At 40.0% G+C, this 25987-nt stretch overlaps 2 protein-coding genes across 4 annotated transcripts in view; one reads left to right on the forward strand and one right to left on the reverse strand.

Moving 5' to 3' along the window:
* The window catches only part of ncln (nicalin), a 51022-nt gene extending 27247 nt beyond the window's left edge, over positions 1-23775 (reverse strand). Inside the window, exons 1-4 of the mRNA XM_060846408.1 lie at positions 23450-23775; positions 6751-6941; positions 5513-5657; positions 558-652 (exon numbers count right to left, since the gene is read on the reverse strand). Of these exons, the coding sequence (XP_060702391.1) occupies positions 558-652; positions 5513-5657; positions 6751-6941; positions 23450-23624 (606 nt within the window). The 5' untranslated portion in view covers positions 23625-23775. The remainder of the gene's footprint in view (positions 1-557; positions 653-5512; positions 5658-6750; positions 6942-23449) is intronic.
* haus8 (HAUS augmin like complex subunit 8) overlaps positions 1-25987 on the forward strand; it is a 151738-nt gene that overhangs the window by 62502 nt on the left and 63249 nt on the right. Inside the window, exon 1 of one of the 3 annotated variants that reach the window (XM_060846616.1) lies at positions 24317-24391. The exons of the other annotated variants lie outside the window; for them this stretch is intronic. Coding sequence (XP_060702599.1) covers positions 24363-24391 — 29 coding nt within the window. The 5' untranslated portion in view covers positions 24317-24362. Of the gene's footprint in view, positions 1-24316; positions 24392-25987 lie in introns of those variants that run through there. 3 annotated transcript variants of the gene reach the window in all.

Consider the following 25987-nt stretch of genomic DNA (forward strand, 5'->3'; position numbering starts at 1 on the left):
AATATGAAGAAAGGATGAGTAAAATAAAGTTGTGGTACCAGTCATATCAACTGATCAGATATGAAATGACAGAACAGTTTCATCGGCGTTAATGGCCTGCACCTGCTCGTATTGTTTGGAAGGGAAACACTGCCTGAACAGGTGAATTGACCAGATGCTGAATAAGGGTGGCCAGCTTAGATTACCAGTTGAAGCCTGAAATAGAGGGAAGCACACAACACAAAGCATTTTTCTTCAGAAAATACTAAGTCCAAATTTGAAACTGCACAGTAAATTACACGAGTAAAAAATGAGGTCTGCAGATGCTGGAGATCACAGCTGAAAATGTGTTGCTGGTTAAAGCACAGCAGGTTAGGCAGCATCTCAGGAATAGGGAATTCGACGTTTCGAGCATAAGCCCTTCATCAGGAAATTACACAACATTTTTTTTTGTTCTGCTGTTTTATCAGGTCTGCAAAGTGCCAAGGATCACACAATTGAGTCTGTGCAGTCTTCATTGCTGCACCACTTCTAGCTCCTTAACCATCATTACAATAATAGGAATGATGTCAACCTACCTCAAGGCTGGTTATTGACCAATCACTAATGGGTTTGCTTTGGGTCCCACTTGTAACCATCTGGAAGCCATTGGCTGTGGCTGTGTGCAAAAGGACTAGGAAGAAGAGATCAGAATATATTTTATTCAAAATAGAGTTGAAAGATACTATGTCCAGTCTTGCTAATAAGGCCTTTTAATTTCAATGCTCTAGAGGAAAAACAATAAAAATTGAGTACTTCAAACTGCTCCCACCACCACCAGACCTATAAGTTTGGCTGAGATGCTCAAACATCTAGAACAAGGTGTTTTTCCACAGTTTTAAGTGGAAATTTCATGCAGATGTTACATATTTTACTGACACACTAGTAGCAACATGAAGAACTGACAACATAACTATTACAAAACCAAGCTAAGTACTCAAGAGACTAATCTAATTTAAAAGAGACAGAATATATTAGTCCTTCAAGTATAAATCTATCAAGAATGGCAACTGCTGGTTGTTCTGAGGTGCACAGGTTGCATTTTTATTTTAGCGTTTTTAAAAAATCCTTATCAAGTATGAAATGAATAACCTAATGTAAGAAGCAAAAACAGAACATCATTGTGTTGTATTTAAGTCATGTAGACAAGAAATGCCCATTCTCAGTTACTGCTCTCTTGACCTTGGAGATTTAGGTTGCTTTGAAGTTAGAGGTATAAGAATTCATCTTGGGAACAACCAATCAGTTTGGATTGGGAGAAAATAAGATTGTACTTCCAAACACCATTCAATGATTCCTGTTGCATCTGTGTAGACATTAGGTAAAGATAGTTTGGTTATGAAGTTTCCCAAGTCAAAGGATAAGAGACGACAATCTCAAGGAGGATTCAAAACTTTTAGGAGGCAAGACAATAAGGATAGCATTATTTCAAAGTTGGATCAAAGCAGTGAGAATTTATCGCCTTCCATCTCACATTTCATTTCATCTTATAATGCAGAGGATGTTAGTACTGATAATGAAACTCTTTTTGCAATTTCATGAAACTAGCTTTAGCACCAAGTAAAATGCAACAAATTCAGAAACAATATGAAGTGTTCTACTGTAACAGCACACTTCTGTCTCAGCCTCAAAAGCACGTGCACTACTTAGTGAGCATGACAGTTTGTAGTCTAATACAGTAACCATCCTGAACCAGATTGTTAGCCTGCCACTGTTTTTTATTCTGCTGTCAAGCCATGCCCATCAAATAATGGACTGATTTACTCAATTCATTTCAGATAAAAGCCTATAACACGAGCAGACAGAAAGTATTTTTGTCACATCAGCATGGACTGGACTGGAATCCAAGTTCTAGAGGCAGTCAGTCAATGCCTACCCTACTTTATTGCCTAACTCAACATTTTGTGTCTACCATGACTAATGGTCACTTGGGCAAAGAACCAGAAACTGCTAAACAGCATTGTGTCAGGAGATGAAGGAAGCAAACAGAATGTTAGCTAGAATTTTGTAACAGCATTGTAACACAGTATGGTAATTTATTGAGAAATTAAAGAATCAAAAACAATGGCAGTCTGTGGCAGACACTTCCTCAAAGCACTTTATATTATTGTCAAATGGTTCACATTGAGTTTGACTATAACTACACCATATTTACATATCTTAACCCCAACCTGACAAGTAACATCTACATCATAATATTTTGCACACTACCTATATCAACATCAGGTAAAAACAATGACTGCAGATGCTGGAAACCAGAGGCTAGATTAGAATGGTGCTGGAAAAGTACAGCAGTTCAGGCAGCATCCGAGGAGCAGTAAAATCGACGTTTCAGGCAAAAGCCTTTCATCAGGAATACCCGTATTCCTGATAAAGGGCTTTTGCCTGAAACGTCGATTTTACTGCTCCTCAGATGCTGCCTGAACTGCTGTGCTTTTCCAGCACCATTCTAATCCATACCAACATCAACCTGGCCGCCAGCACCATTAGGATTTCTTCAAGAGTTAATAATTGGAAGTTCTATGCTGCATATGCACCTTTTCATTCAGATGCCTTAGAGTACCACTTTGGAATCATGCTTTATTACCACTGGACCAATATCCTGGAATTTATCAACTAATACCGTTCTGGGATCTGCATCACCAGTATAAAGATTGCAGGGGTTAAAAAGTCCCAACAACATCTTAGTGCAACGAGGGACAGACGATATATGTGGATCTGCCAGTATTATCCACACCCTAGAAACAACTGAAAAGATTTTTGTTCAATCAATCAGGTTGGTGGATTTGAAGAGTTACAAAAAAAGCCAGTTGCTCATAACCTGGTCGATTCAGTCCCTTTAATACATAGATTTGAGAGGCGGGATTTATAGATTCTAAAATGTGCATATAGGGTTTGGGTAGTTACAGGAGGGCCACCCATAGTCCATCAGGTCATATTTCTTTCATTCTGCATTTTTCTTTCAAGTAGCCTTAGTTATTTCAGCAGTGGTTTACATTTCCTGTCATGATAATATGATTTCATTCTTCACTTGTCTTCATTACTCAAACCTTTGAGTATAGGAGCTGGAATATCATATTGAGGTTGTACAGGACGTTGGTAAGGCCTCTTCTGGTGTACGGTGTACAGTTCAGGTCACCCTGCTATGTGAAGGCTATTATTAAATTAGCGAAGGTTCAGAAACAATTTACCAGGATGTTGCAAAGAATGCAGGGCTTGATGTATAAAAACACAATGGAACTTTTTCCACTGGAGCATAGGAGGTAGAGAGGTGACCATTTGGAGGTTTATTAAATCATGAGGGTCATGGATAGAGTAAATAGCCAAGGTCGTTTCAAGGCAAGGGGGAGGGAAGGGAAGTTCAAAACTACAGGGCATATTGTTAAAGTGAAAGCAGAAAGTTTTATAATGGACATGAGGGGCAACATTTGTTTTAAAAAACAGTGTGGTTTTTGTGTGGAATGAACTGCCAGAAGAAGTGGTGGAGTGGTGGATGCAGGTACAGATCCAAATATCTTGTAAATGTTGGAAAAGTCCATGAATAGGAAAGGTTTGGAGCGATATAGGCAAATGCAGGCATGTGGGTCGAGTTTATTTTGGGAACAGCATGGACTAGATGCACCAAAGGGTCTGATCCAATCCTGTACGACTCTGACTCGACATCAATATTACTATTAGGTGAGACTTCACAAAAGGAAAGAGCCCACAGGAACATGCTGAGGTTTTCAGGAGCTCTTGGAAATTTGATAACATGGGGTTCCTACAGACAGATTTTACATTCACAGCCATAAATATAGATTGCTGAAAAATATTTCTTGGAATGAGGTTTAGGCGGAAACTTAACATTAACATAGGCCACTCAGCTAATGATAGTGAACCTCTGAAGATTCTCTCCTGTGATTTAAGATATCAAAACCCAGCAGAAGCCAACTTGTAGTTGTCCGTTTGCCGAATTCAATGTTAAGTGTCAACAGAATGCAGTCTTGAAAGTGTAAACATGAAAATTGATTATTTGAATTGTAAGACAAGCTGAAGGTGAGATAGAATATTCAAGTCAAAAAAAAGTCATCAAGACTATTTTGATGCACTTAGCAGGATGAACATTTTGTTTAAATTATGCATCTCTAACTTCAGTTTTGGAGGAGTAACTGCAAGGTGTCCTGGAGATTCAGCAGGAGGGAGGAAAAATGAGCATTGCCACAGTACATTTTGAATATACATGACTAGCCTGACTATATTCAGTGGACAAGGTTACAGGGCATCTGAAATTTGACTGAAATGTATCTGCTGAACTGAATGGGTAGGTATAGGAACTTATGGGTCTCAAGTCTACAATTGGAGTGTTAATGCAAGTCAGTACATGTCCCTACAGATGGGCTCCAGTATTTTAACATTTTTGAATTGGCTCAAAAAAAAATAAACCTTTGGAACAGGTAAGACTTGAACTTGGACTTCTAACTTAGAGATAGTGAAACTGTGCATCTAAGGCCTGTATCAAAGCAATTCAATGGCTGCAAATGAAGGAAGACAGTACAAAGACAAAGCTCACTGCCAACAATTACATAGTCATAGCGGATTAATAGCACTCAGATGGACTCCTTTCTCCTCCCAATGTGGTATAGAACTTGAAAGAGGCCCTTTTGTGGTTCAGTGGTCACATCCCCACCACTGAACCAAGAGATCTAGTTTCAGGTCTGACTTGCTCCAGAGATGTGTAATAAAATCCCTGAGCAGGTCGATTAGAAAAATAGATTAAATTTAAAAAATTGGGGCCCTCTTGTGCAGCATTGGTAGTGTCCTTACCCATGGAGCTGAAAATGTGTTGCTGGAAAAGCGCAGCAGGTCAGGCAGCATCCAAGGAATAGGAAATTCGACGTTTCGGGCATAAGCCCTTCTTCAGGAATTCTGAAGAAGGGCTTATGCCTGAAACATCGAATTTCCTGTTCCTTGGATGCTGCTTGACCTGCTGCGCTTTTCCAGCAACACATTTTCAGCTCTGATCTCCAGCATCTGCAGACCTCACTTTCTCCTTACCCTTGGACCAAAAGGCCTGGGTTAAAAATCCACCTGCTCCAGAGGTGTGGGTAATAACATCTCTGAAGACAGATTAAAAACGTTAGGAGAAAGTGAGAACTGCAGCTGCTGCAGATCAGACAAGTGTGGGGTGCTGGAAAAGTACAGCAGGTCAGGCAGCATCTGCTTTTTCAAAGGAAGGAGTCTCAGTCCTGATGAAGAGCTCTTACCTAAACATAGATTCTCCTGCTTCTCGGATGCTGCCTGACCTGCTGTGCTTTCCAGCACCACACTCACGACTCTGATTAGAAAAATTGGTTATATATAAAACTTGAATAATTAAGAAAGTTTATCGAGGGCAGGAAACATTTGCATTCAAAAACCTTAGATCAGCTGACTGAGGCAAAACATAATTTTGCACAAATAGCAGAAACTCTGGTTACCATTTTATTCAAAACCAATTCATAACAGTTCAACCCACCTTCTGCAGCTGAAGCGGTGCCTTGAGAGACAGAAGCTGAATTTGTTTGTTCGTGTATTGACAAGAGTTCATCATCCTCCAAAGCAAAATACACTGGCACAATTGTCTCAGTTGCCAACAGCTCTGGCTCAATCTCCATGAATTGCTGCAAGTTTGAAAAAGCAAAGTCAATTAGATACCTACATTCCCCCCCCGCCCCACCACCATCTCTCAAAGATAGTCACTGATACTGGAATGTATAGAGGTTACTTAACAGAAACTTGAGCAGGAATCACTGTTTTCTATCATTCCACAGTGTGGGGTCAAATGTACTATTAGGTTGCTATCCTAACAGAGATCAACTTACACAACACACATCAGGGATCTTCCTCATCCATGTGACTTGTTACTAGATCATACTCTATCTAGCCTTACTGACTGAACCAGAGTGGGACCTCAAAAAGGTCAAAGTATTTCAAACGAATGATACAGGATTAGACAGAATAGGAGTTGATAATTAAAGCTCTCAATGTGCAAATTTTCCAATAACTTGAAAATATTTCCGTGGGTAAACTGTGGAATGCGTGGCACGTAATTCAGTTTTATTTTGCACCTTTAGAAACATGAACAAATCAAGGATTTCATTTTAATAGTGAGGAATGATAGCATTTTGGGAATTGTATATGTTCTACTACAAGCACCCAGTGTTAGAAACTACACAGCCAGATACAACCGATAGCGAGTACTATTTGGTGTCGATTAAAATTTATTTCCCTTTGTCACAGCAATCTGCCACAGTTTTAACTTTAGAAGGATCTGGCCGAAATGGCAAATATGTGCCAAATTGGGGACTTTTTTGTTGTGGGCTCATACACACTATGGATAGAACTGAACCAATCCAAACTCCTTTCAAGTAGGACAATAACAGCCAACAGATAGAAAACACCCATCCAAATGCTTTGATCATTTTTGGATTATTTCATAAGTAGTACTGATTGGAGGTGGTTTATGGATACATGTTGCTTCAAAATTCATTTGGCAATTAATATATTGCAGTATTGGTCATCTAATCAGGCCCTAAATAATGTTCTTACATCTGCTTGCGCTTCACATATTTGTCATAATGCCATCCTAACTCATCAACAAAAACACACAAATTATCATTCGCAGTTACCAGTTATCCTTTGAATAATTGTGCCAGCATGAAAGCTTTCTTCAGTGTTTGTGCAACTGTGTGAAATACAAGAATGCCTCTTTACCTGAATGACATCCTGAGGCATTGTCGACATGTTTTGGGGTAGAATTATCACAATTGCCCCTGCACTCTGTCGTATGGCTTCCTGAAACTTTTCAAAGGAAAACTCTGCTAGCCTCATTATTATACACCGGCGGCTCAGTACATCTGCTTCAATTGTTCGAGCCTCAGTGTTCAGCATGGCATTCCTTGTACCTGTTCAGAAGAGATAGACATTGTTTTGTTAGCTGCCAAACGGTCAGGCTGGTCAGACTGCACTACCATTGTTACAGCGACCACAAATAAACTGTGACAGAAGTTGGAAACAATTCAGTTGTGAGAGCGATTGACTATAATTCTTTGAAATGAGAAAGTTTATTTTATCAAAGATCAATTAACCATGGAACAATGAGGTTCATCTTGAATGATTTTATCTTGTCTCTAAATCTGGAGATGTTTCTCCCCCTCAAACACACACACTATTTTGTATTAACCACATTAATCCTCATCAACAGACTGAATTGAGAATAGATCACAGAAATTTCCATTCTTCACATGATACAGTTGAACTTACCTAATTTTTAAAATTTTGGTAAAATGTATTAACAATTCATTCTGGCAATAATGCTATAAAGATGAATATTTGCTCAAAGTAAAGGACTATAGATTTCTATACATCTGCTGAGTTAAAAATTAATGGGTTGGAATTTCTGAGGAGTGGCAGAGGGTAGATCACCATTCCTACTTTTTTTGCTTTGTTGGAGATTCCAGTGTACCAACATATAACTTCCAGTTGCATTGCAGAACTGACTATCATTGGCACAAAAAGGGAGGTGATATCGGAGAGAAAAGAGTGATGGTGTTTGTTAATGTCTCAACTCCAGACAGCACTCCTCTAGGGAAAGATGATGTGGACCAGTTGGACATGTAAAATCGCCACAGTCCCAGAGCAATTTTCTCATGAGAGAGCAGACTAGTGCTGAGTATAACCCAAAGGTCACCACACATCAGTTGAGAAGGCAGGATCTTCATGGTAACCTCAGCCAAACCCACTGAACACTGTTCTAAATGCTCTTTTCCAAGCTTCCATCTGCTGTCCTTTTCCTGAGCGGTCATCTTTTGTTTGCTATGAGCAGGCTTGGACAAAGGACGGTGGACAATGCAAGCTCAACAACTCAATAGACTAGAGTTTTTCAGCAATTTGTTTTTGCAAGGACAACTATAATAGCAGCTGGAGGAACCACAAATGGTGGCAGGTGATGCAACTGCTGAATGGGCATATGCAACTAGTGCTATTAGGTATTAGAGTCATATTGGAATGGCAATGACATCGCCAGAGCATCTGCTGAGCTTAAACAATGAAAACTGTAAAATAAGTAGTCCTCATTGTTGAGATGTATCACAATGCAGTCACATATGGATTTCTAAGGACATTATTTACTGCTATATGATCATTAGTCCATCAGTTAACAAAGCAATTAGCCAATCAAGAACTGTCTTGGCATCAGCACTGACCATGTGTGATTGATTCCAATGACAATATACAGCATTGTCAATTCCAAGTGTCACATCAAAACACTAAAATTTAAAAGTACAGTATTGTTTAGCATTATTTTCTAGTAACCAGTTATATACCAATTGCTGTGACAAACCTGAAATCACTCCTCTACCCTCTTGGCCTTCGGATACCTCTTCCACACACAGCACCCTCCTTTCTGGTCTGAGGAGAGATTCTGGAACATTACCAGCTATTTATCCCTGGTTATTTGCCTTCCTAAGGATATTTTTACATTTGAGAGGGTTCAGAAGAGATTTGCCAGGATGTTGCCAGGACTGGAGGGTTTCAATTGTAAGGAAAGACTGGATAGAAATCATAGAATCCCTACAGTGTGAAAGCAGGCCATTTGACCCATCAGGTCCATAACCACCCTCCAAAGAGGCTAACCCACCTAGCCTGCATATCCTGGGACAATTTAGCATGATCAATTCACCTAACCTGTACACATTTGGACCGGGGGAGGTAACCGGAGCACCTGGAGAAAACCCACACAGATATAAGGAGACTATGCAACTCCACACAGACCAAAGGGTGGGACCGAACCTTGGTCCCTGATACTGTGAAGAAGCAATGCTAACTGCTGAGTCACTGTGCTGCCCATAGGTTGGCACCTGTTTCACTGGAGTTTAGAGGTTAGGAGGTTTATATGATTATGAAGGGCATAGATAAAGTGAACAGCAAAGGACATTTTCCCCCAAGGTGGGGCGAGTTCAAAAACTAGGGGGCACAGTTTTAAGGTGAAAGGCAATATATTTATAAGGGACCTGAGGGGTAACTTTTTCATAGAGAGGGTAGTTCATGTGTGAAACGAACTGCCAGAGGAAGTGGTAGTTTCAACATTTCAAAGACATTTGGACAGGAACATGAATAGGAAAGGTTTAGAGGGTTATGTGCCAAATGCAGGTAGGCAATGCGGCTAGTTTAGTTTGGAAAGTTGGTTGGCACGGACAAGTTGGACTGCTGTATGACTCTCTGACAACAAAATCCATTTATTGGCTATTGTCATCACTCAATAAGCTGTAGTACGTATTTATGGTTTCCAGATGACAAGGTAAGAACAGAGAACAAGTAAGGCAAATGTGATCAGGAAGGTGAAATAAAACAGAAACAGATGGTCAATATTAAGACAACCTGTACAAGTGGAAGGCTATCAATTTTGGAACAAAGGAAGGAAGAATCACACCATTTACTAAATGGTGAGAAATTGGAAACCACAGAAGAACAAAAGGGTTTGGGAACCAACTACGAAGATTATTAAAAACAAGTGCAAAGGTAGAATAATCTAAAAGGCTGATAGAATGTTGTCGTTTTTTCCATAAGACAAATGAAAGGAAGATACACATCAATTGTACAAAGTCCTATTCTGACTTGACCTACATTCAGATCAGCAAAGGATATATTACCATTAAAAGGGGCACAATGCAAATTCACTTGAACAATACCAGAGTTTAGAGGGCTAATGTATGATAGTAGGCAACACAAATTTGCCAAGTATTCTCTACAGTTCACTCTAACCTCTGAAGACCCTCTCAAAATATACTGCATCTCTGACGAAGCTCTCATGCAACTATCTTCGTATCTCATGGAATCTGGTGTCAAACTATGTCTGATACACTCCTCTGAAGCATCTTGGGATAGTTTAGTATACCAAAGTCATTACATATATCCAACTTCTTGTTCGAGGTTTGAGCATTGTTCAACACGTTGAAAAGTATTTGATAATGGTATGTATGGGGAAACTACTTCCTCTGACATAGGAATATCAATTTTCAAATTTGTCAGGCTACTCAGAAATCAAAATTAGAAAGTAGATTTTACACCCAAAGAAATCATGGAAATCTAGTACTTTCCTCCAAATGGCTGTAGAATACTGAAACAAGGATTGAGTGTTTGTAAAATAAGGTCTTCAAGATTTACAGAGTAAAGGCAGGCAAATGGAATTGAGATACGTTATTGAGGATTATGGGGAAATGGCAGGAAGATGGAGTTAAAGATTGTCAGATCAGCTATGATCTCATTGAATGGCAGAGCAGACTTGATGGGCTGAATGCATACTTCTGCTCTACATTGAGCCTACTCTGTAATTCAATTGTGGCAAAGGGCCTATTCATGTTCCTGAGATTCCTTAATCGTTTAATAGTTATTTTAGTTCTGTCACAGAAGCTTGCTTCATTACCGTTCAATTTTCCCGGCTGGGTACAATCCCAAAGGCATCGAGCAGCCTTTTGTTTCCCTGTCAGAATGGGTATTCTCCACACAAACGTAAACAGAGCATGTAGACTAACTATTGAAGGTTGACATCAGCTGACACAGTAAAGACAGGGCTGAACTAAACATGTTAGTGTCGTACTTGGTACTTTTATCCATTAAACAACAGAGTTGAAACTTGCCTTCTTAGAAAAGCAATTAAGTTTGCAAACAATGAAAGTGGAGAGAAGAACAGAATAGAATACACAGGGTCTGTTGTGCAAAAAGGGCATTGTAAAAGGGGAAGCTTAACAAACATAATTATCACTAGTTAAAAACAACAAGTATTGCTTTAATTAGATTGTATATTGCTAACACTGAGAACTAAAGATGCAAAATATGTCTTATGTCATTCAACCACTGACATCACCTCTCTCCACCCTATGACAAGATAGGTTTTAAAAACTGGCAACAGGGAAAAACATACATGTTGCATCCTCAGCAGAAAAGTGTTCTTTAAATACTACATCAATGTAGTATCTTAACAGACCACCTCTTGACAAACACCATCTTGAAGTCAAAGCCAACAACTGAGTCATATGCCAGGGCAGAATTCCAGCAATACTGCACTGAAGTCAATTTAGATTCTGCTTAAATTTACAAACTTTTGAATCTGAGACAAAAGCACCCTTTTAAAAAAAAAGGCTGACACCTTGAAAAATGTTAATTCCTTGATTCTAACACATAATATGTTAACAAGAAGACAAGGAGCACCTCAGGGAGGTGTCTACTCTTGGGCAAAACATGCTTCAGTCTTGTGGTAATGTTTGGCAGAGCTTTCCACTTTAAATGGAAATTGAATTCCTGGAAGACTAAATCTTTTAAGCAAACTCATCATTTCTTGCACAAGTAAAATGACATCAACGAAACAAGTTACAAGTTTTGAATGTATAATATTCATTGGTTATCCACAACGGGTTTTTTCTCCATTATAATTAAAAAAGGTGCATTTCCCAACCTTTACTGTTTACTCTAAATTGACCTTTGCTTCCTTGCACATTCTTGTACATAAACATAAAACAGTTTTGAACTTTCATCCTTTGTACTGTGCTTCCATCAAGGCTCTTAGACAATCTCTTACTCCAACTTTGTTGTTATTTTGAGGATTCAAAACAATGAAACTCCATTTCTCTTCTCAATCTAAAGTCTACAGCCTTTTCATCCTCATTCATTCAAATTTGTCAGTATTAATTCAATCTTAGCAATGTCCTGCAAGTTAAGCTTGGCCTTTTGACTGTTTCCTGATAATAAAAACAATAGGCCAGAGCAGGGTATGCTATATTATTCTTTGCAATAATTTCAGAATTTGTATTATTTTACAACCATAAAAATATATAGCTCACAATGGGAAGGAAAACAATCATACTGAATTTGCCACATGTTAAGCTTTTCTCTCCTACAGTGATACTCAGATTAATGAAACATGGGTTAAGTAGCTCACTTGAAATCTTCTCACTCAGACACCAGGGATTACACTTCCAGAATTAATAACGTTCTATAACATCTCTGTTTACAATTGAATAAATTTATTGACAATAGACACACAAGAAAGCATAACAAAATCCATAAGACAGTGTAATACTGTCACTGGCCTATTTAAAACATCACCAATAGTGGAAAGTAACATATTTGAACTCATGATTTGGAGGAGCCGGTGTAGGACTGGTGTGAACAAAGTTAAAATCACATAACACGAGGTTATATTCCAACAGGTTTAATCTGGAGGCACTTGAGCTCATGAACCTTAACACAATGTAATGTGCTAATTATGCAATGTCTTTCAAACTGCTTCCAGTAATGTTACCAATAGTGACAGATCTGTCGCAATTCTATTGGTTTACAGTTAGATTCGCTGTCTCAAGACTCTCATTAAAGTTTCAAGATTTGTTCTTGTAACTTAAATTAAGTGTATCAGTAATATTTGAAAAGCACTTTCAGGAATTCAGCAACAACTCTGTAAAGGATGTTGATTTGGCTAGAGGTTCTTATTACTGTGATCCATTAGACATGCTGCAGCTGCACAGGACTTTAGTAAGGCCACTTTTAGAATACTGTGTTCAAATCTGGCCCTTCCTGCTATCGGAAAGATGTTGCAAAACTTGAAAGGGTACACAAAAGATTTACAAGGATGCTGCCGAGATTAAAAGGTCTGAGCTATCGGGAGATGCTGAATTGGCTGGGGCTTTTCGCCATGTAATTTTGGAGGCTGAGGGATGATCTATGGAGGTTTACAAAATCTTGGGGGCATGAATAAGGTGAATAGCCAAAGGCCTTGTCCCAGGGTAGGGACATGCAAAACCACAGGGCGTATTGTTTAAAGTGAGGAGTAAGAGTTAAAAAGGGGCCTAAGGGGCAACTTTTTCCACTCATAGGGTAGTGCACGTATGGAACGAGCTTTAGAGGACGTGGTGGTAGCTGGTACAAATACAACATTTAAAAGGCATCAGTATAAGTACATGAATAGGAAGTGTTTAGAGGGAAATGAGCCAAATGCTGGCAATTGGGACTAGATCAGATTAGGATATCTAGTTGGCAGGGACGAATTGTACTGAAGGATCTGGTTCTGTGTTGTATAACGCTATGACATTAGCTTGCAAGAATGATAGCAATGTGACCTGGGTGTTAAAAAGCTTGACTCCAGGGTTTGAACATATAATGTAGGCAGACACTTCATGCAATACAGCATGGCATACTTTTGAGAGTGCTGTCTTTTGAATGAAATGAAGCACCATGAACTCCCAGCTTGCCATTCCCATGTTTGGAAAATTCCAATGGCACTGAAGTGCAACAAGGGCATACTTACCACATTTCAGCCAGTATCTGTCCCAAACCAATATTACAGGAAACAGAATAACTTATACTACCTCAGTTATGTTTACTGGATCCCACAGCGTCAAATTTGGCTGCTTTATTTATCCACATGATCACACTTAAAAGCAATTAACTGCACATAAACTAAGTGTAGGATCGGAAAAGCGTTATAGAAATTGAACCTCTTGATTTCAGTTAGATTTTTCTGGGAGTTCATCAAATGATGCCAGACATTTTCAACAGGCAGAGAAATAAAAAAAAAGAACGCCAATAATTACAATTAAAAGGAAAACATAATTATGGATCATTTTACTGGGTTTACAGAAAGTTGGACCAACAAATTAAAGAGAATTTCGCTAACATCTCCGCAACACAGAATTTCAGTTCTTTGCTACTGAAGCTAGAACATACAGACTTTGCAACAGACAACCATGAAAAAGGTTGATTGCCAATCTTCTGCACTATCAACTGATGTTTGAGAAGGTCACCTCTGCCTGGGAAGCTACTGAACCAACATCAGAGAAAAAAAAAAGACATTCCAGAATGCTACAAAAATAAAGCCACTACTTCACTCTTGTTCCTTAAAGAACAGAACACACCAACACGATATAGCTAAGTTAAATACCATCTTAAGTGGTCAAGTAAACATCCCAAGTTGCACAAACAAGGACCCACCTTCTCAGAACAACCTGGGTTAAACAAAAAAAAAGTAGCTTTATCAGGATCATTGACAACCCAAGAACTTGAAAGATAAATGCAAGTTAGGGTCATGGCCAAGTAAGTCATGAATGCTTAAATCGGTTTTGCAGATATAGGTGGACAGGTCAAAAGTTCAATCCGTCAAGAGAATGGCTCAGAACAGCAAGTACAACACAAATGACGATAGAGCTGTTGGTGAACCACACCAGCACTGGTAGAACCAAGTGAAAGTCTAAAAAAGTGAGCTTTTGATTGTATCATAATGTACTCGGTTAAAGGCAATACTGCTTGAACAATGCTGCTAACATCAGTATAATTGAAATGCCAATGACTTAAAATAAGGCCAATACTGGCCGAAGTGAACCATTAAAAGTGCAACTAGAAAGGGTGCTGTGGAACATGCACACTATCACTTCTTCAGCTGTCACATACATTTAACAATGGTCTGATTTAATACTATGAAAGTTGAATGATTGATGTGGATCAGGAATAGAATGGGACTCGGAGTGCAGCAGCGCTCTCTTTTTGAATTAAAGTGCCAATCATTCAGCTGACAGGCCACCTTCACCGAGCTGCAGGCGTTGACGGTGAATGAATGATGGAGATATGGCTTGTTATTGGGGTGCTGCATGCCTCACTGTATGAAGTGAAGTGTGCTCAGCTCCATCTGTAGGGTATGCCACCAAAGACTCAGATACAAGAATCTTTCTTGTTCCTTGTGCTCCCAGTATAGATCATTTCCAATGAGAGTCGCATACCCAGCTTCTGGGTTGCCTTACTGAGGAGGCAAAGGTAACTGCTGGAGGACCAAGGCCAACTGCAAGCAGCAAGCCATCATAAGGATGGGAAGCACCAGCTCAGAGCCCTTCCGTGGGATTTTGAGGGGGTGGGGGTCCACAGAAGACCCAGATGCTTTTTGGCCCCAAATTCCATTTTCAGGGGAATAACGAGGCACAATACACAGTATTTCCTGGGATAATGTAACAGAGCTATGTTCAGATGCTGAAGCATGTCAGGACAGCTGTATGTGTTTGTGCTTGCAGCTGCCCATTCCCCTTGATCTCTGAAGTTGACAGACACTTTAACTTCTATGCAACTGGCTCCTTCTAGGCGTTATCGCAGTTGTGCACGGACCATTGCCTAATGCCTTCTATGTTAGATCACACTGGTTCATATTACTTCCCAATGAAAGAGGTCATATTGCAGCCCAGGCAGTAAGATTTGGAAACATAGTTAGGCACCCACAGGTGCTACTGAGAGGGCCATAACATACGGCCATAGAATTCATCAACAGAAGGCAGGTTCTTTCAACCAATGTGGAGGTGATCTGGGATCACCACTACCACTTCCTGGCAGTGTGTGCAGACTACCTGGAAGCATCCATAATTCTTTGATCCTGGATCTCTCTTATATACCTGCTGCAACTGAGAGCCCTACTGCTTTACAAGGCTGGTTACGGGGAACAAGGACTACTTAGTGCAACCATGGCTCAGGACAGTTTTGCACGACCCGCTGATTAATGCAGAGTGTTGATACACTGCTGCCCATGCTTCAACTATGATGTTGTGGAGCAGGTTAAAGGGCTGCCGAAATGCAGTTCCACTGCTTGGGACCTGTCCTCTGGTATAGTCTGGATTCAGTGTGCAGTATTATCCTGCAGTGCTGCACAATGCACAACTGGAGCAGGCAACTGTGTGATGGATTCTGACAAATTGGAGGATGGGGAGCAGTCTTCTGTTGAGGACAATGGGTAGGAGGAAGCTCTCATTGTCTCTGACAGAGCCGAGCTGCATTGAATGCCACAAGCCAGACAGAACCTGAGTAACACCTGTTTTCAGCAGATGACAGCTGAGTGCAGCAGACCATCCTGTACTGTAAAAGAGCTATCCGTTATAACAAAAAACAAATGCTGACATTGAGGGAAACTGAAACCTCTGTTGGTTTTGTTAGTGTTACCCAGTGGTGGTTATATATAAAAGTTCATGCTTAAATTGTCCAATGCCTGCCAGTACTTCCCCCCCCCCCCCCCCCCCCCAGCCACCCACTAGACAATGACAAGCTGTGGGTGCCCAGTCAGCACTGGAGACAGAGTAGCCTTGACTTAGAAAGGATGCTTTAATGGGTGCAGCTATAAATAGGTAAAGTGTGTAAAGTGGTGGTTAAACAATGACTAGGGTGAAACAATGTACTGTAGTTCTATGTACAAGGGAGTGTCATTTATGCCCATTATTTGCCATGAGCAGTGTGTCTTCATGGGTGCTCCATCACAACGTTGTGCAAGAGCGGTAAGTGGATACTCCAGATTGCTAACACCTATCCGAGAATACAGCAGTCATTCAAAGATGGCGTAGGCATAAGGGATTCTGGTGTTTTGGCAGGTATCCATTGAGTTGTTGAGAATGGTGTCTGATAAGTTGGGGCTAGAATTGGATGCGAGGGATGCTGTAGTTTCAGAATAATGGTAATGAGGCATGTTTAGCAAGATATAGACAGAAATCTTGCTAGGCTTTGAAACAATTTAAATTTAGTCCAAAAAAAAAGATTCAGTACTTAAAATTAATTTACCATAGCATTCTGAATTATGAATTGAACAAATGAACTTTGTCAAATTATTAAGTAATTACAGATTTTTTTTTGGTAATTGCACTGTTTTACTTTAAATTGAATTGAGTAAAACCAACTTTCAAAAATCAACCAGGCAATCTTATAGTTAACAATTTACCCACATCAGTCCAATGCCCTTATTAGGTGAGATGAGAATGTTTACCCACAATACACGCATAAATGCCAAACAAAATGTCATGCGTTTGAGTCGTTTCTGCTTTCTCTCTCCTTCTTGTACGCACATCATATGGAAACAGACAAAACTGTTTGAGTCAGAGATTTAAACATGCATGGTCAGAAGTTCAAAATTCTAACTTGCCGTTTGTTGCCACTGAAACAATTTCTAACAAACTCATTAGCTTTTCTTGTGTGGAGGCTGTTTATTTAAGATGCTCTCTGTAGGAAAGTCCCATGACTATATGACTTATATTCACAAAACATATGCTGCCTCGGATCTTCTAGTCTCTTAACAGCAACAGATAATCTCTTTCACGCTCTCACTCCAGGCACCATGCTCCAAGAGTGCTTTGTTCATCAAGGACTTCCATGGACTTATGCTGACCCACAATTATGCTTGGCAATATACTGCAGAGGTTTGCTTATGCAGAGGCTGGGTGGGTATGGAGGTGGCGGTGGAAGAGGTGGTAGCAGGTAGGTGGTGGAGGATTAGTAGTAGAGGATTAGTAGTAGAGGATTAGCTAACTAATACAAGACAGGGTTGGGAGAAAGTAGACATTTTCAGGATGGCAACTTGTACTAGTGGAATGCCACAGGGATCAATGCTGGAGCCACAAGTATTAATGACTCGAATGATGGAAGTGAATGTACAATTTTGCAAATGACTCAAAATATAGGTGGAAAAGCAAGTAACGAGAATGACACAAAGAATCCAAGGAGGAATACAGTCAGGTGAAGGGACCAGACCAAAAAAAAAACTTAGCAGATAGAATACGATATGGGCAAATATGAGGTTATGTACTTTGGCAGGAAAATAAATGCTGAATATTATTTAAATGGAGAAAGACTGCAGAAAGCTGCATCACAAAGGAATTCGGGGCGCTTGTGCATGAATCACAAAAAGCTAGAATACAAGGTAAACAGTAACAGTCATAAATGATAGGCAATGACCATTTTGAATAATAGACAATGTAAACACAACCCTTGACATTCAGTGGTGTTAGCATCAACATCCTGGGGGGTCATTATTAAGCACTGGCTAGAAGAGCAGGGCAAATGCTAGGAATACTGTGAGGTGTAATTCACTTCCTGACTCTCCAAATAATGTCCACCACCTCCAAGGCACAAGTCAACAGTGCGATGGAATACTCCCCACTTGCTTGGACTGTTGCAGCTCACTTGATTGCCACCACTTTCACAAGCATCCACTCCCTCCAGCATGATGCTCAGTAGCAGCAGTGTGTACAGTGTATCTACAAGATTGCCTGCAGAAATTCTCCAAAGATCCTTAGACAGCATCTTTCAAACCCATGACCTCTCCATCGAAAAGGAAAAGGGAAGCAGATACATGGGAACACCATCACCTGCAAATTTCCCTCCAATCGACCCATCTATCTGACTTGGAAATATATCGTCATTCCTTCACTGTTGTTGTGTCAAAATCCTAGAATTCTCTCCCTCAGAGCACTGTGGGTCAACTTACAGACTGTGGACTACAGCAGATCAAGACAGCAGTTCACAATCATCTTCTCTCAGGCAACTCGGGACAGTTAATAAGTGGTGACCAGCCATCAATGCCTACGTCCCACGAGTGAATGAACAAAAAGGGAAGGCAAATGGACAGCTGGTCCTTAGTTCAAAGGAAACACAATATAAAATAAGAGTTGTCTTGCTAAAGCGACAAAAGGGACCTGCTCCTCGGATACTGCCTGACCGACTGTACCTTTCCAACACCACACATTTTGACTCTGACCTCCAGCATCTGCAGTCCTCACTTTCTACCAGTTAAACCACATATGAAATACTGAACAGTTTTGGTCACCTTATCTAATGAAAGAAATACTGGCATTGAAGGCAGTACTAAGGAGCATCATCAGGTTGATTACAAAAGGGAGGGATTTTCTTATGAGAAGCTGAGTAAGTTTGGTTTGTACTCATTTAAGATTAGAAGAATAAGAGCAGATCTTATTGAAATATATGCAGTTCTTAGAAGGCATAAAACATAGGAGCAGAAATTAGACCGTTCAGCTCATTGAATAGCAGAGCAGACACAATCATGGCCGAAACATTTTTCAATCCCATTCTCCCACTTTCTCCCCATAACCCTTGATACTCAAGAACCTAGCTATCTCAGTCTTAAATAAACTCAATAATCTGGCCTCCATAGTAATGAATTCCATAGTTTACCACCCTCTGGCTGAAGAAGTTTCTCCTTATCTTCATTTTAAAAGGTCTCTCCTTTACTCTAAGGCTATGCACTCAGGTCCTAGTCTCTCCTACCAATGGAAACATCTTCCCTTCATCTATACTGTCCAGGCCACTCAATATTCTGTATATTTCAATTAGATCACCCCTCATCCTTTTGAACTCCACAGAGCATAAACCCAGAGTCCTCAAATGTTCTTTTTATGTTAAGCTTTTCATTCTTGGCACCATTCTCTGAACCTCCTCTGAACATGCTCCAGGGCCAGTACTTTCTTCCTGATGTGGTCTGACCAGAGCCTTGGAAAGGCATCCCTGTTTTTATAGTCCTCTCAAAATAATTGCTATCATTGCACTTGCCTTTTTAATTACTGACTCAATCTGCAAGTTTACCTTGAGAGAATCCTGGACTAGAACTTCCAAGTCTCTTTGCACTTCAGACTTTTGAATTTTCTCCCTATTAAGAAAATCGTTCATGCCTCTATTCTTCCAAAGGGCATGACCTCACACTTTTCCCATGTTGTACTCCATCTCCCACTTCTTTGCCCACTCTCCTAACCTATCCAAATCCTTCTGCAGCATCGCCGTCTCCTCAATGTTACCTCTCCCAAAACCTACCTTTGTAGTATTTGCAAACTTAGCCAGAATGCCATCATCTAGGGTCACTGCTGAGAGGTTGTTTTGTTTTGAGACCATCTAGGACCAGAGGGCATAATCACAGAGTTAGGGCTCATCCATTTAAGATAGACAAGGAGGGCTTTTTTTTTCCTCTCAGCATTCAGATTGCATAATACTTTACAGCAGAGGATGGCTGAGACTGGGTTAAGCATACTCGAGGCTGAGATAAAAACAAGGACTGCAGATGCTGGAAACCAGATTCTAGATTAGAATGGTGCTGGAAAAGCACAGCAGTTCAGGCAGCATCCGAGGAGCAGAAGAATCGACATTTCCAGCAAAAGCCCTTCATCAGGAATACGAAGGGCTTTTGTCTGAAACGTCGATTCTCTTGTTCCTCGGACGTTGCCTGACCTGCTGTGCTTTTCCAATACCAAACTCTAAATATAACTAATATGTCCAATTTCAAGTTACACAAGTAAAAATACTCTTCCCATCAGTGTATCATATCTGAAAAAAAAATTTAATTTCAAGGATTACTGCTGAACTGCAGTGACTGTTGCATAAGTAAATGCAGCAACTTGTGCTGTTGTTGTACCAAAAACAAATAAGATGAGATGATTTTCTCTCAAGTGGCATTATCTGAGACATTGAGAAGTGGCTTTGGACTTGATTAAGTCTTTTATCACTAAATCAGCAAAAAACAAAGTTCAAGACTAGGTTTGCATCTTAACTTGGAATTTCCTCTTGGACTCAACCCAGTAGAAGAGAACCAAAAATGCAGGCATTCTGTCAAAAACAAATAATACATAAATTTCCTGTAAAATCTTATTAGGAAAAAGAGGACAAAGCAAAGAAATGTGTGGCTGGAAAGATAATACAGGAGAGTAGGCTTTAGATTTTTGAGATGTCAGGTCTTGTTCTGGGGTAAATCGGACCTGTAGAGACTGGGTGCATTGCACCTAAACAGACTCACACCTGAACTCCTTGTGAGGTGACTTGCTCGTGTTATTGAGAAGGTTTTAAACTAAGAGATAAAATCAGAGATGATTAGCAAAATGACCAGGATATCAGGAAACAGATGGCACTAGAATACAGAATCTATGAATCTAGAATCTGGCTACAACTAAGGAACAAAAAGATTCAATTATATAGGCTAGATATATTGCATCTTATTTAAAAGGACAAAATGTATGTTGAGAGTTTCACACTTTGCTTGGTTCACAATTGCTTTCACTAATTTTTATGTTCAGATGTATTCACAAATCACAGAATTGTTGCAATACAAAAGGAGGACATTTGGTCTATCGTGTCATTCCTTGTTCTCTGAGTGAGTATTTGACTTTGTGCCATTCTCTCAACGTCAATTTGTGACCCTGCACATTGAGAAAGAATTAAACTTATTTGAAAAGGCACAATGTCTTAGCTGAAACTGTTACTGATAAATATGCAGGAGTGCATTCTGGACCCATCGTGAGCCAAAACCCTCTAATACAAATGATCACTGTCCCACAAATGTTCTCCGGTCGACATTTGATCTAAGTGGCCCGCCATCAACTAGTGGGAAGTATTTATATGGACAAGTTTGTAAGGAATTTACATGAGGATGGTAGAGTAGATATAAAGAGGTACATTATGACTATCCAGGTGCTGCTTGGTAGTTAAAGGTCAGAGAGGTGCAAACGTTCTCAGGGTGCATTCAGGAAAATTTTCAACAGTGTCCTTCCACTTCATCCAAAAACGAAACACTGTTAGAAAACCAATATCTGCAGAACGAGGCAGGCCAAATCAATCAATTATTTGGAAGAATTGTTCTATTAGCATTAGTGGACTGGCCAATATTTATCTGTCAATTAACATCACATAATCAGACTGTTATACTAGTTTGAGGAGCATGCTGTCAGTATTTTGGCTACCATTTTCACACATTACCATAGTGACTTGCTTCATTAGCTGTAACATGGTTTGAGAAGGCTAGCAGTTGGGAAAGGCACTGTATAAATGGAGAATTTTCTGTCTTGCTCCCACTTTAACCTTAAATTACATTTTTGTAACTTCCAGACTTATCAATGATAGTGTAGACAGTATTATCTTCCACATTTTGTAAACTTTAGCTCATTCTAAAATTAGTTACCTCTATCCTCACTTGGACAGAAGTACATTCACAGGTCATCCTTGGGCTTCCTCATTTACAATTGGCTCACAGTGCAGCATCATATTGAATTTAAAATTCTCATCCATAACCATGCCCTTTTAGCCCTACAACCACCAAGATCTGCATTCCTCTAATTTTGCTACATCCCTGATTTTCTTCAGCATCTATTGGTCGCCATCAGCTCTCAAAGCCCAAAGTTCAAAACTTGCCTCTCTACTTGTTCAAGACATTCCTTTAAATTTAATACTTTGAACAAGTTTTAGGTCACCTGCCCAATACCTACTATGTGTTCAGTGTCAACTTTTGTCCAGTAACAATCTTCTAAACAGCCCTGGGAATGTTGCCATGTTGAACACACTTTGGTTGCAAGTTGTACCTTGGGCTGAAAATTCTGATCATAATTTGAAGAAACACTCGAGGCAACAGAAAATTTGCTTAATGCAAATTATAAGGAGCAAGGCAGAGAGATTGATAGATGTTTATGAAAGATCAGAGGGTTGATTTACTGCATTTGAACACAAAACTTCACACAATCTCTTAACCTATGAATGTGATTTGTACTTTACATGTGGGTTCAAAATGCAGAAAGTTTCAAATTACTATATTTCAGGTCTCTTTTCCAAGAACTTAGCATGATAATGGTTTCTGCTCAAACCCTGACAAGGAGCTTGAATCCACAATTTTAAAAGCAGCAAGAGCCACCAGCTGAACTGAACTGACACCTAGAGGAGAACTGTATTTACAGCACAAATGGAAACTGCAAGCTTCACATGAATACCTGACTAAAATAGCAAGGACGATGCAATTGGCATCAGTGCCACTGAGTTAGGTAGGAAGAAAGAAAATAGAATCAAATATGTATCCACAATTGTTCACTCACCAATGATTCCCACTGGTAAATGTATTAGTTTGAATAAGTGTTGTGACATTCTCTGCAATCAAACAGCCTGCCCATATTCCTTCAACGCTGGTTGATATTTTAAAATAAATGTCACTTGGTGATAGTTTTGGAATCATACTTCACTATGAAATACAGATTTGTGCTTATATGTAACCTGTCATAACCTGAAGACAAATCATAGTAAAGGTGTCAGTCACTGTTATAAAGCAGGAATCACGGCAGCTAATGCGTGTACTTCAAGAACCCACAAACAGAAATATAATAATTAGAAAATCTGATTTTCTTGGTCATGATAAATAGGGAGGTCATGGTCATTGGCCAGGACAGTTGGGGTAAGCCTTAAGGATCATTTGTGCCCACCTGAGACGGTAGCCCGATGTTCTGGTTAAAATCTCATCTAAAACACATGCTTGACAATGCTCCAACAATCTTGAATTAGAAATGTCACATATGCTCCCCTAGGAAAAAAAACTCAAACCCACAAATCTTCTGACTTCGGGATCCTTCTGCAGTGAGAATCTCAGCCTAGATGCTCGTGCATCACAAACATATGTGATAACTTACGGAGAACATGGCACACCTTCCTCATTCTCTACACCACCTTCACCAATGGAGCCCTGAGCAGCTCTTGGAAGTTTCAAATACACACACATAAGATGAACACCCAGTCAGGATGGTATTGCGCAATCGCCTACTGAATTTGCCATGTGAAAAGTGCCATTTGATGGTGCACGGCAAGAGGGCGAGATACTCACCATAGGCCTGTCCCTGCAAGTCATACTGTTGCATTCGGTACACAGTAAACTCATGGGCAGCTTCTATGGGCAGCGGGGAGACCAGTATCAACACCGCCGGGATAAAGACTATGAAAGTCAATGGGAAAGAGCCCTTGAACATATTGTCAAACACTTCGCTCGCTTCTTCGAACATTCTGGAATTTCCTTTCGGCAAGAGTCCTTCTTTAATATATATATATATAAAATATTTGAGACGAAACCTTGATAAGATTTTTTTCAAAGCAAAATGAAATCGCTAATACTTCATTCACCACCTCTACTACGCTCGGTTCTGACACTGATCACCCGTGGGGAGGGGTCCTTCAGGCAGGAGATAACCATCCCGCGGGGGCCTCAAGGCTAACCCTGCCTCACTCCTCATTGATTGGCCTTCCTCCTCCTTCATTTGCAAACCCCCAACAGATTCGACCGCTGTATGGCTAAGTGGACTGTCCATCATTCATAGTCCGCCCTCCTACACTGCCTATTTCTATTTGGAGTGCACAAACCTTTTAATCTGCCCAGTATTTGTCAGGACAGCATCTAGATTCTCAATGAGAAATGAATACACGACATTTATAAATTTTTCGAAGGGGTTCGGTTGGAAATAAATTGCACGCATTTGTCAGAAGCGACAGATGCACATGCGCACTTAAGGGGCGGCACTGCTAATGATCGACGTCAGAACTGTCCAACCATACCCGGCATCTGGAGGGGCTGGGCGTAGACTGTAAACCAGTAGATGTTTGGCAGATCAGGGGCGGGTGATATATGGTGATTGATATCAATATGGACCAATAGAAAGGTGATATGTTAAAGGGGCTGGACCATCGGCTGCCGTGGGGGTGGTACATCCTCTGTTAAGAGGAAGGCGGCAGTTTTTGAACGGAAGATGGCGGCTTCTAGTCGTAGGAGTGTCCTGTGAGTTAAACTATGTAGTTGGTGATCCTGCTTGATTGCAGGGCTCTTGTTGACGTTACAGCGTGTGACATTATCTTGGCGAATTAAAGCATCGTGTGACTAAAACAGCAGATACTAAAGATCGGCAATAACCAAGTAAACATAGAGAATGCTGGAGAAACCTTTTTGGTCGGGCAGCATCTGTGGTGATGAGGGTCTGTGCGTTCATTAGGGCTGTCACAGACCTGAAACCTCAACTTTTCTTTTCTCTCCACGGATTCTACCTTCTAAATATTGTCAGCTTTGGATGTTTCGATTTTCAAACGTCTACTGTTGTGTTTTACAAGACATAATTAAGACCTCGTTCTTGAGAGGTTTTGATTTCTTTTTGAAAGCAAGTGCTTATTTCCAATGGTATAAGCACTCGATGTAGCAATCTTAAATTCAATATTGGTTAGAGGTTGAATTTAAATATTATTCCTATGAATTAGAGAAGGCCAGTTATAAGGGTTAACAGATGTTTGACTTGGAGTGAGGAATGTAGTGACACTACTTCTTGAAGTTAAAAATCACACAACACCAGGTTATAGTCCAACAGGTTTAATTGGAAGTCATAGCTTTTGGAGTGCTGCTCCTTCATCAGGTGGTTGAAGGAGCAGTGCTCTGAAAGATAGTGCTTTTAATTAAGCCTGTTGGACTATAACCTGGTGTTGTGTGATTTTTAACTTTGTACACCCCTGTCCAACACTGGCATCTCCAATTCATAAATACTTTTTGAAGGGTATTGTATTACAGTGAGAAAGTGATGAATTTTGAAATTCAGTCTTTTTGGAATATGTAATTTGATCTGAATGTAATTTGATAGCTGTCGCTTGAATAAGACTACTAGATTTCAGCATCTTGCAGGGTTATTGTTTGTTAGGTTTAATTATTAGTAATATAATGGTGGCTTTTTTGGATTGTAATTACTTCTATGACCATGGTACTAATCTGAGTGGAATCCATGAGTGAAAAATGCTATTTAATTGAAAATTTGAAGTGTGTGCTGTTCTGTGAAATCATCACTTTGGGGAGGGAGGGAACAGAATTGTGGAGTTGCAAAAAAGTCTACAATTTTTTTGCATTTATTTTTACAAATGATTGTAATTTATTACTAAATGCAAATTGTTTGTCACCCTGCTTGAAAAATATTGGTACAAAGTTTATAGCTGAGATGACCAGGTTTGCCATGGGAGACTGGTTAGCAAGGTTAGATCTCATGGAATACAGGGAAAATTAGCCATTTGGATACAGAACTGGCTCAAAGTAGAAGTCAGAGTATGGTGGTGGAGGGTTATTTTCAGACTGGAGGCTTGTGACCAGTGAAATGCCACTAGGATCTGTGCTGGGTCCACTACTTTTCCTCATTTGTATAAATGACTTGGATGTAAGCATAAGAGGTATAGTTAGTAAGTTTGCAGATGACACCAAAATTGGAGATGTAGTGGACAGCAAAGAAGGTTACCTCGGATTACAACGGTATCTTGATCAGATGGGCCAATGGGCTGAGAAGTGTCAGATGGAGTTTAATTTACATAAGTGCGAGGAGCTGCATTTTGGAAAGCAAATCTTAGCAGG

This window comes from Hemiscyllium ocellatum, chromosome 28 (genome assembly GCF_020745735.1).
Source record: "Hemiscyllium ocellatum isolate sHemOce1 chromosome 28, sHemOce1.pat.X.cur, whole genome shotgun sequence".
NCBI classification, from domain to species: domain Eukaryota; kingdom Metazoa; phylum Chordata; class Chondrichthyes; order Orectolobiformes; family Hemiscylliidae; genus Hemiscyllium; species Hemiscyllium ocellatum.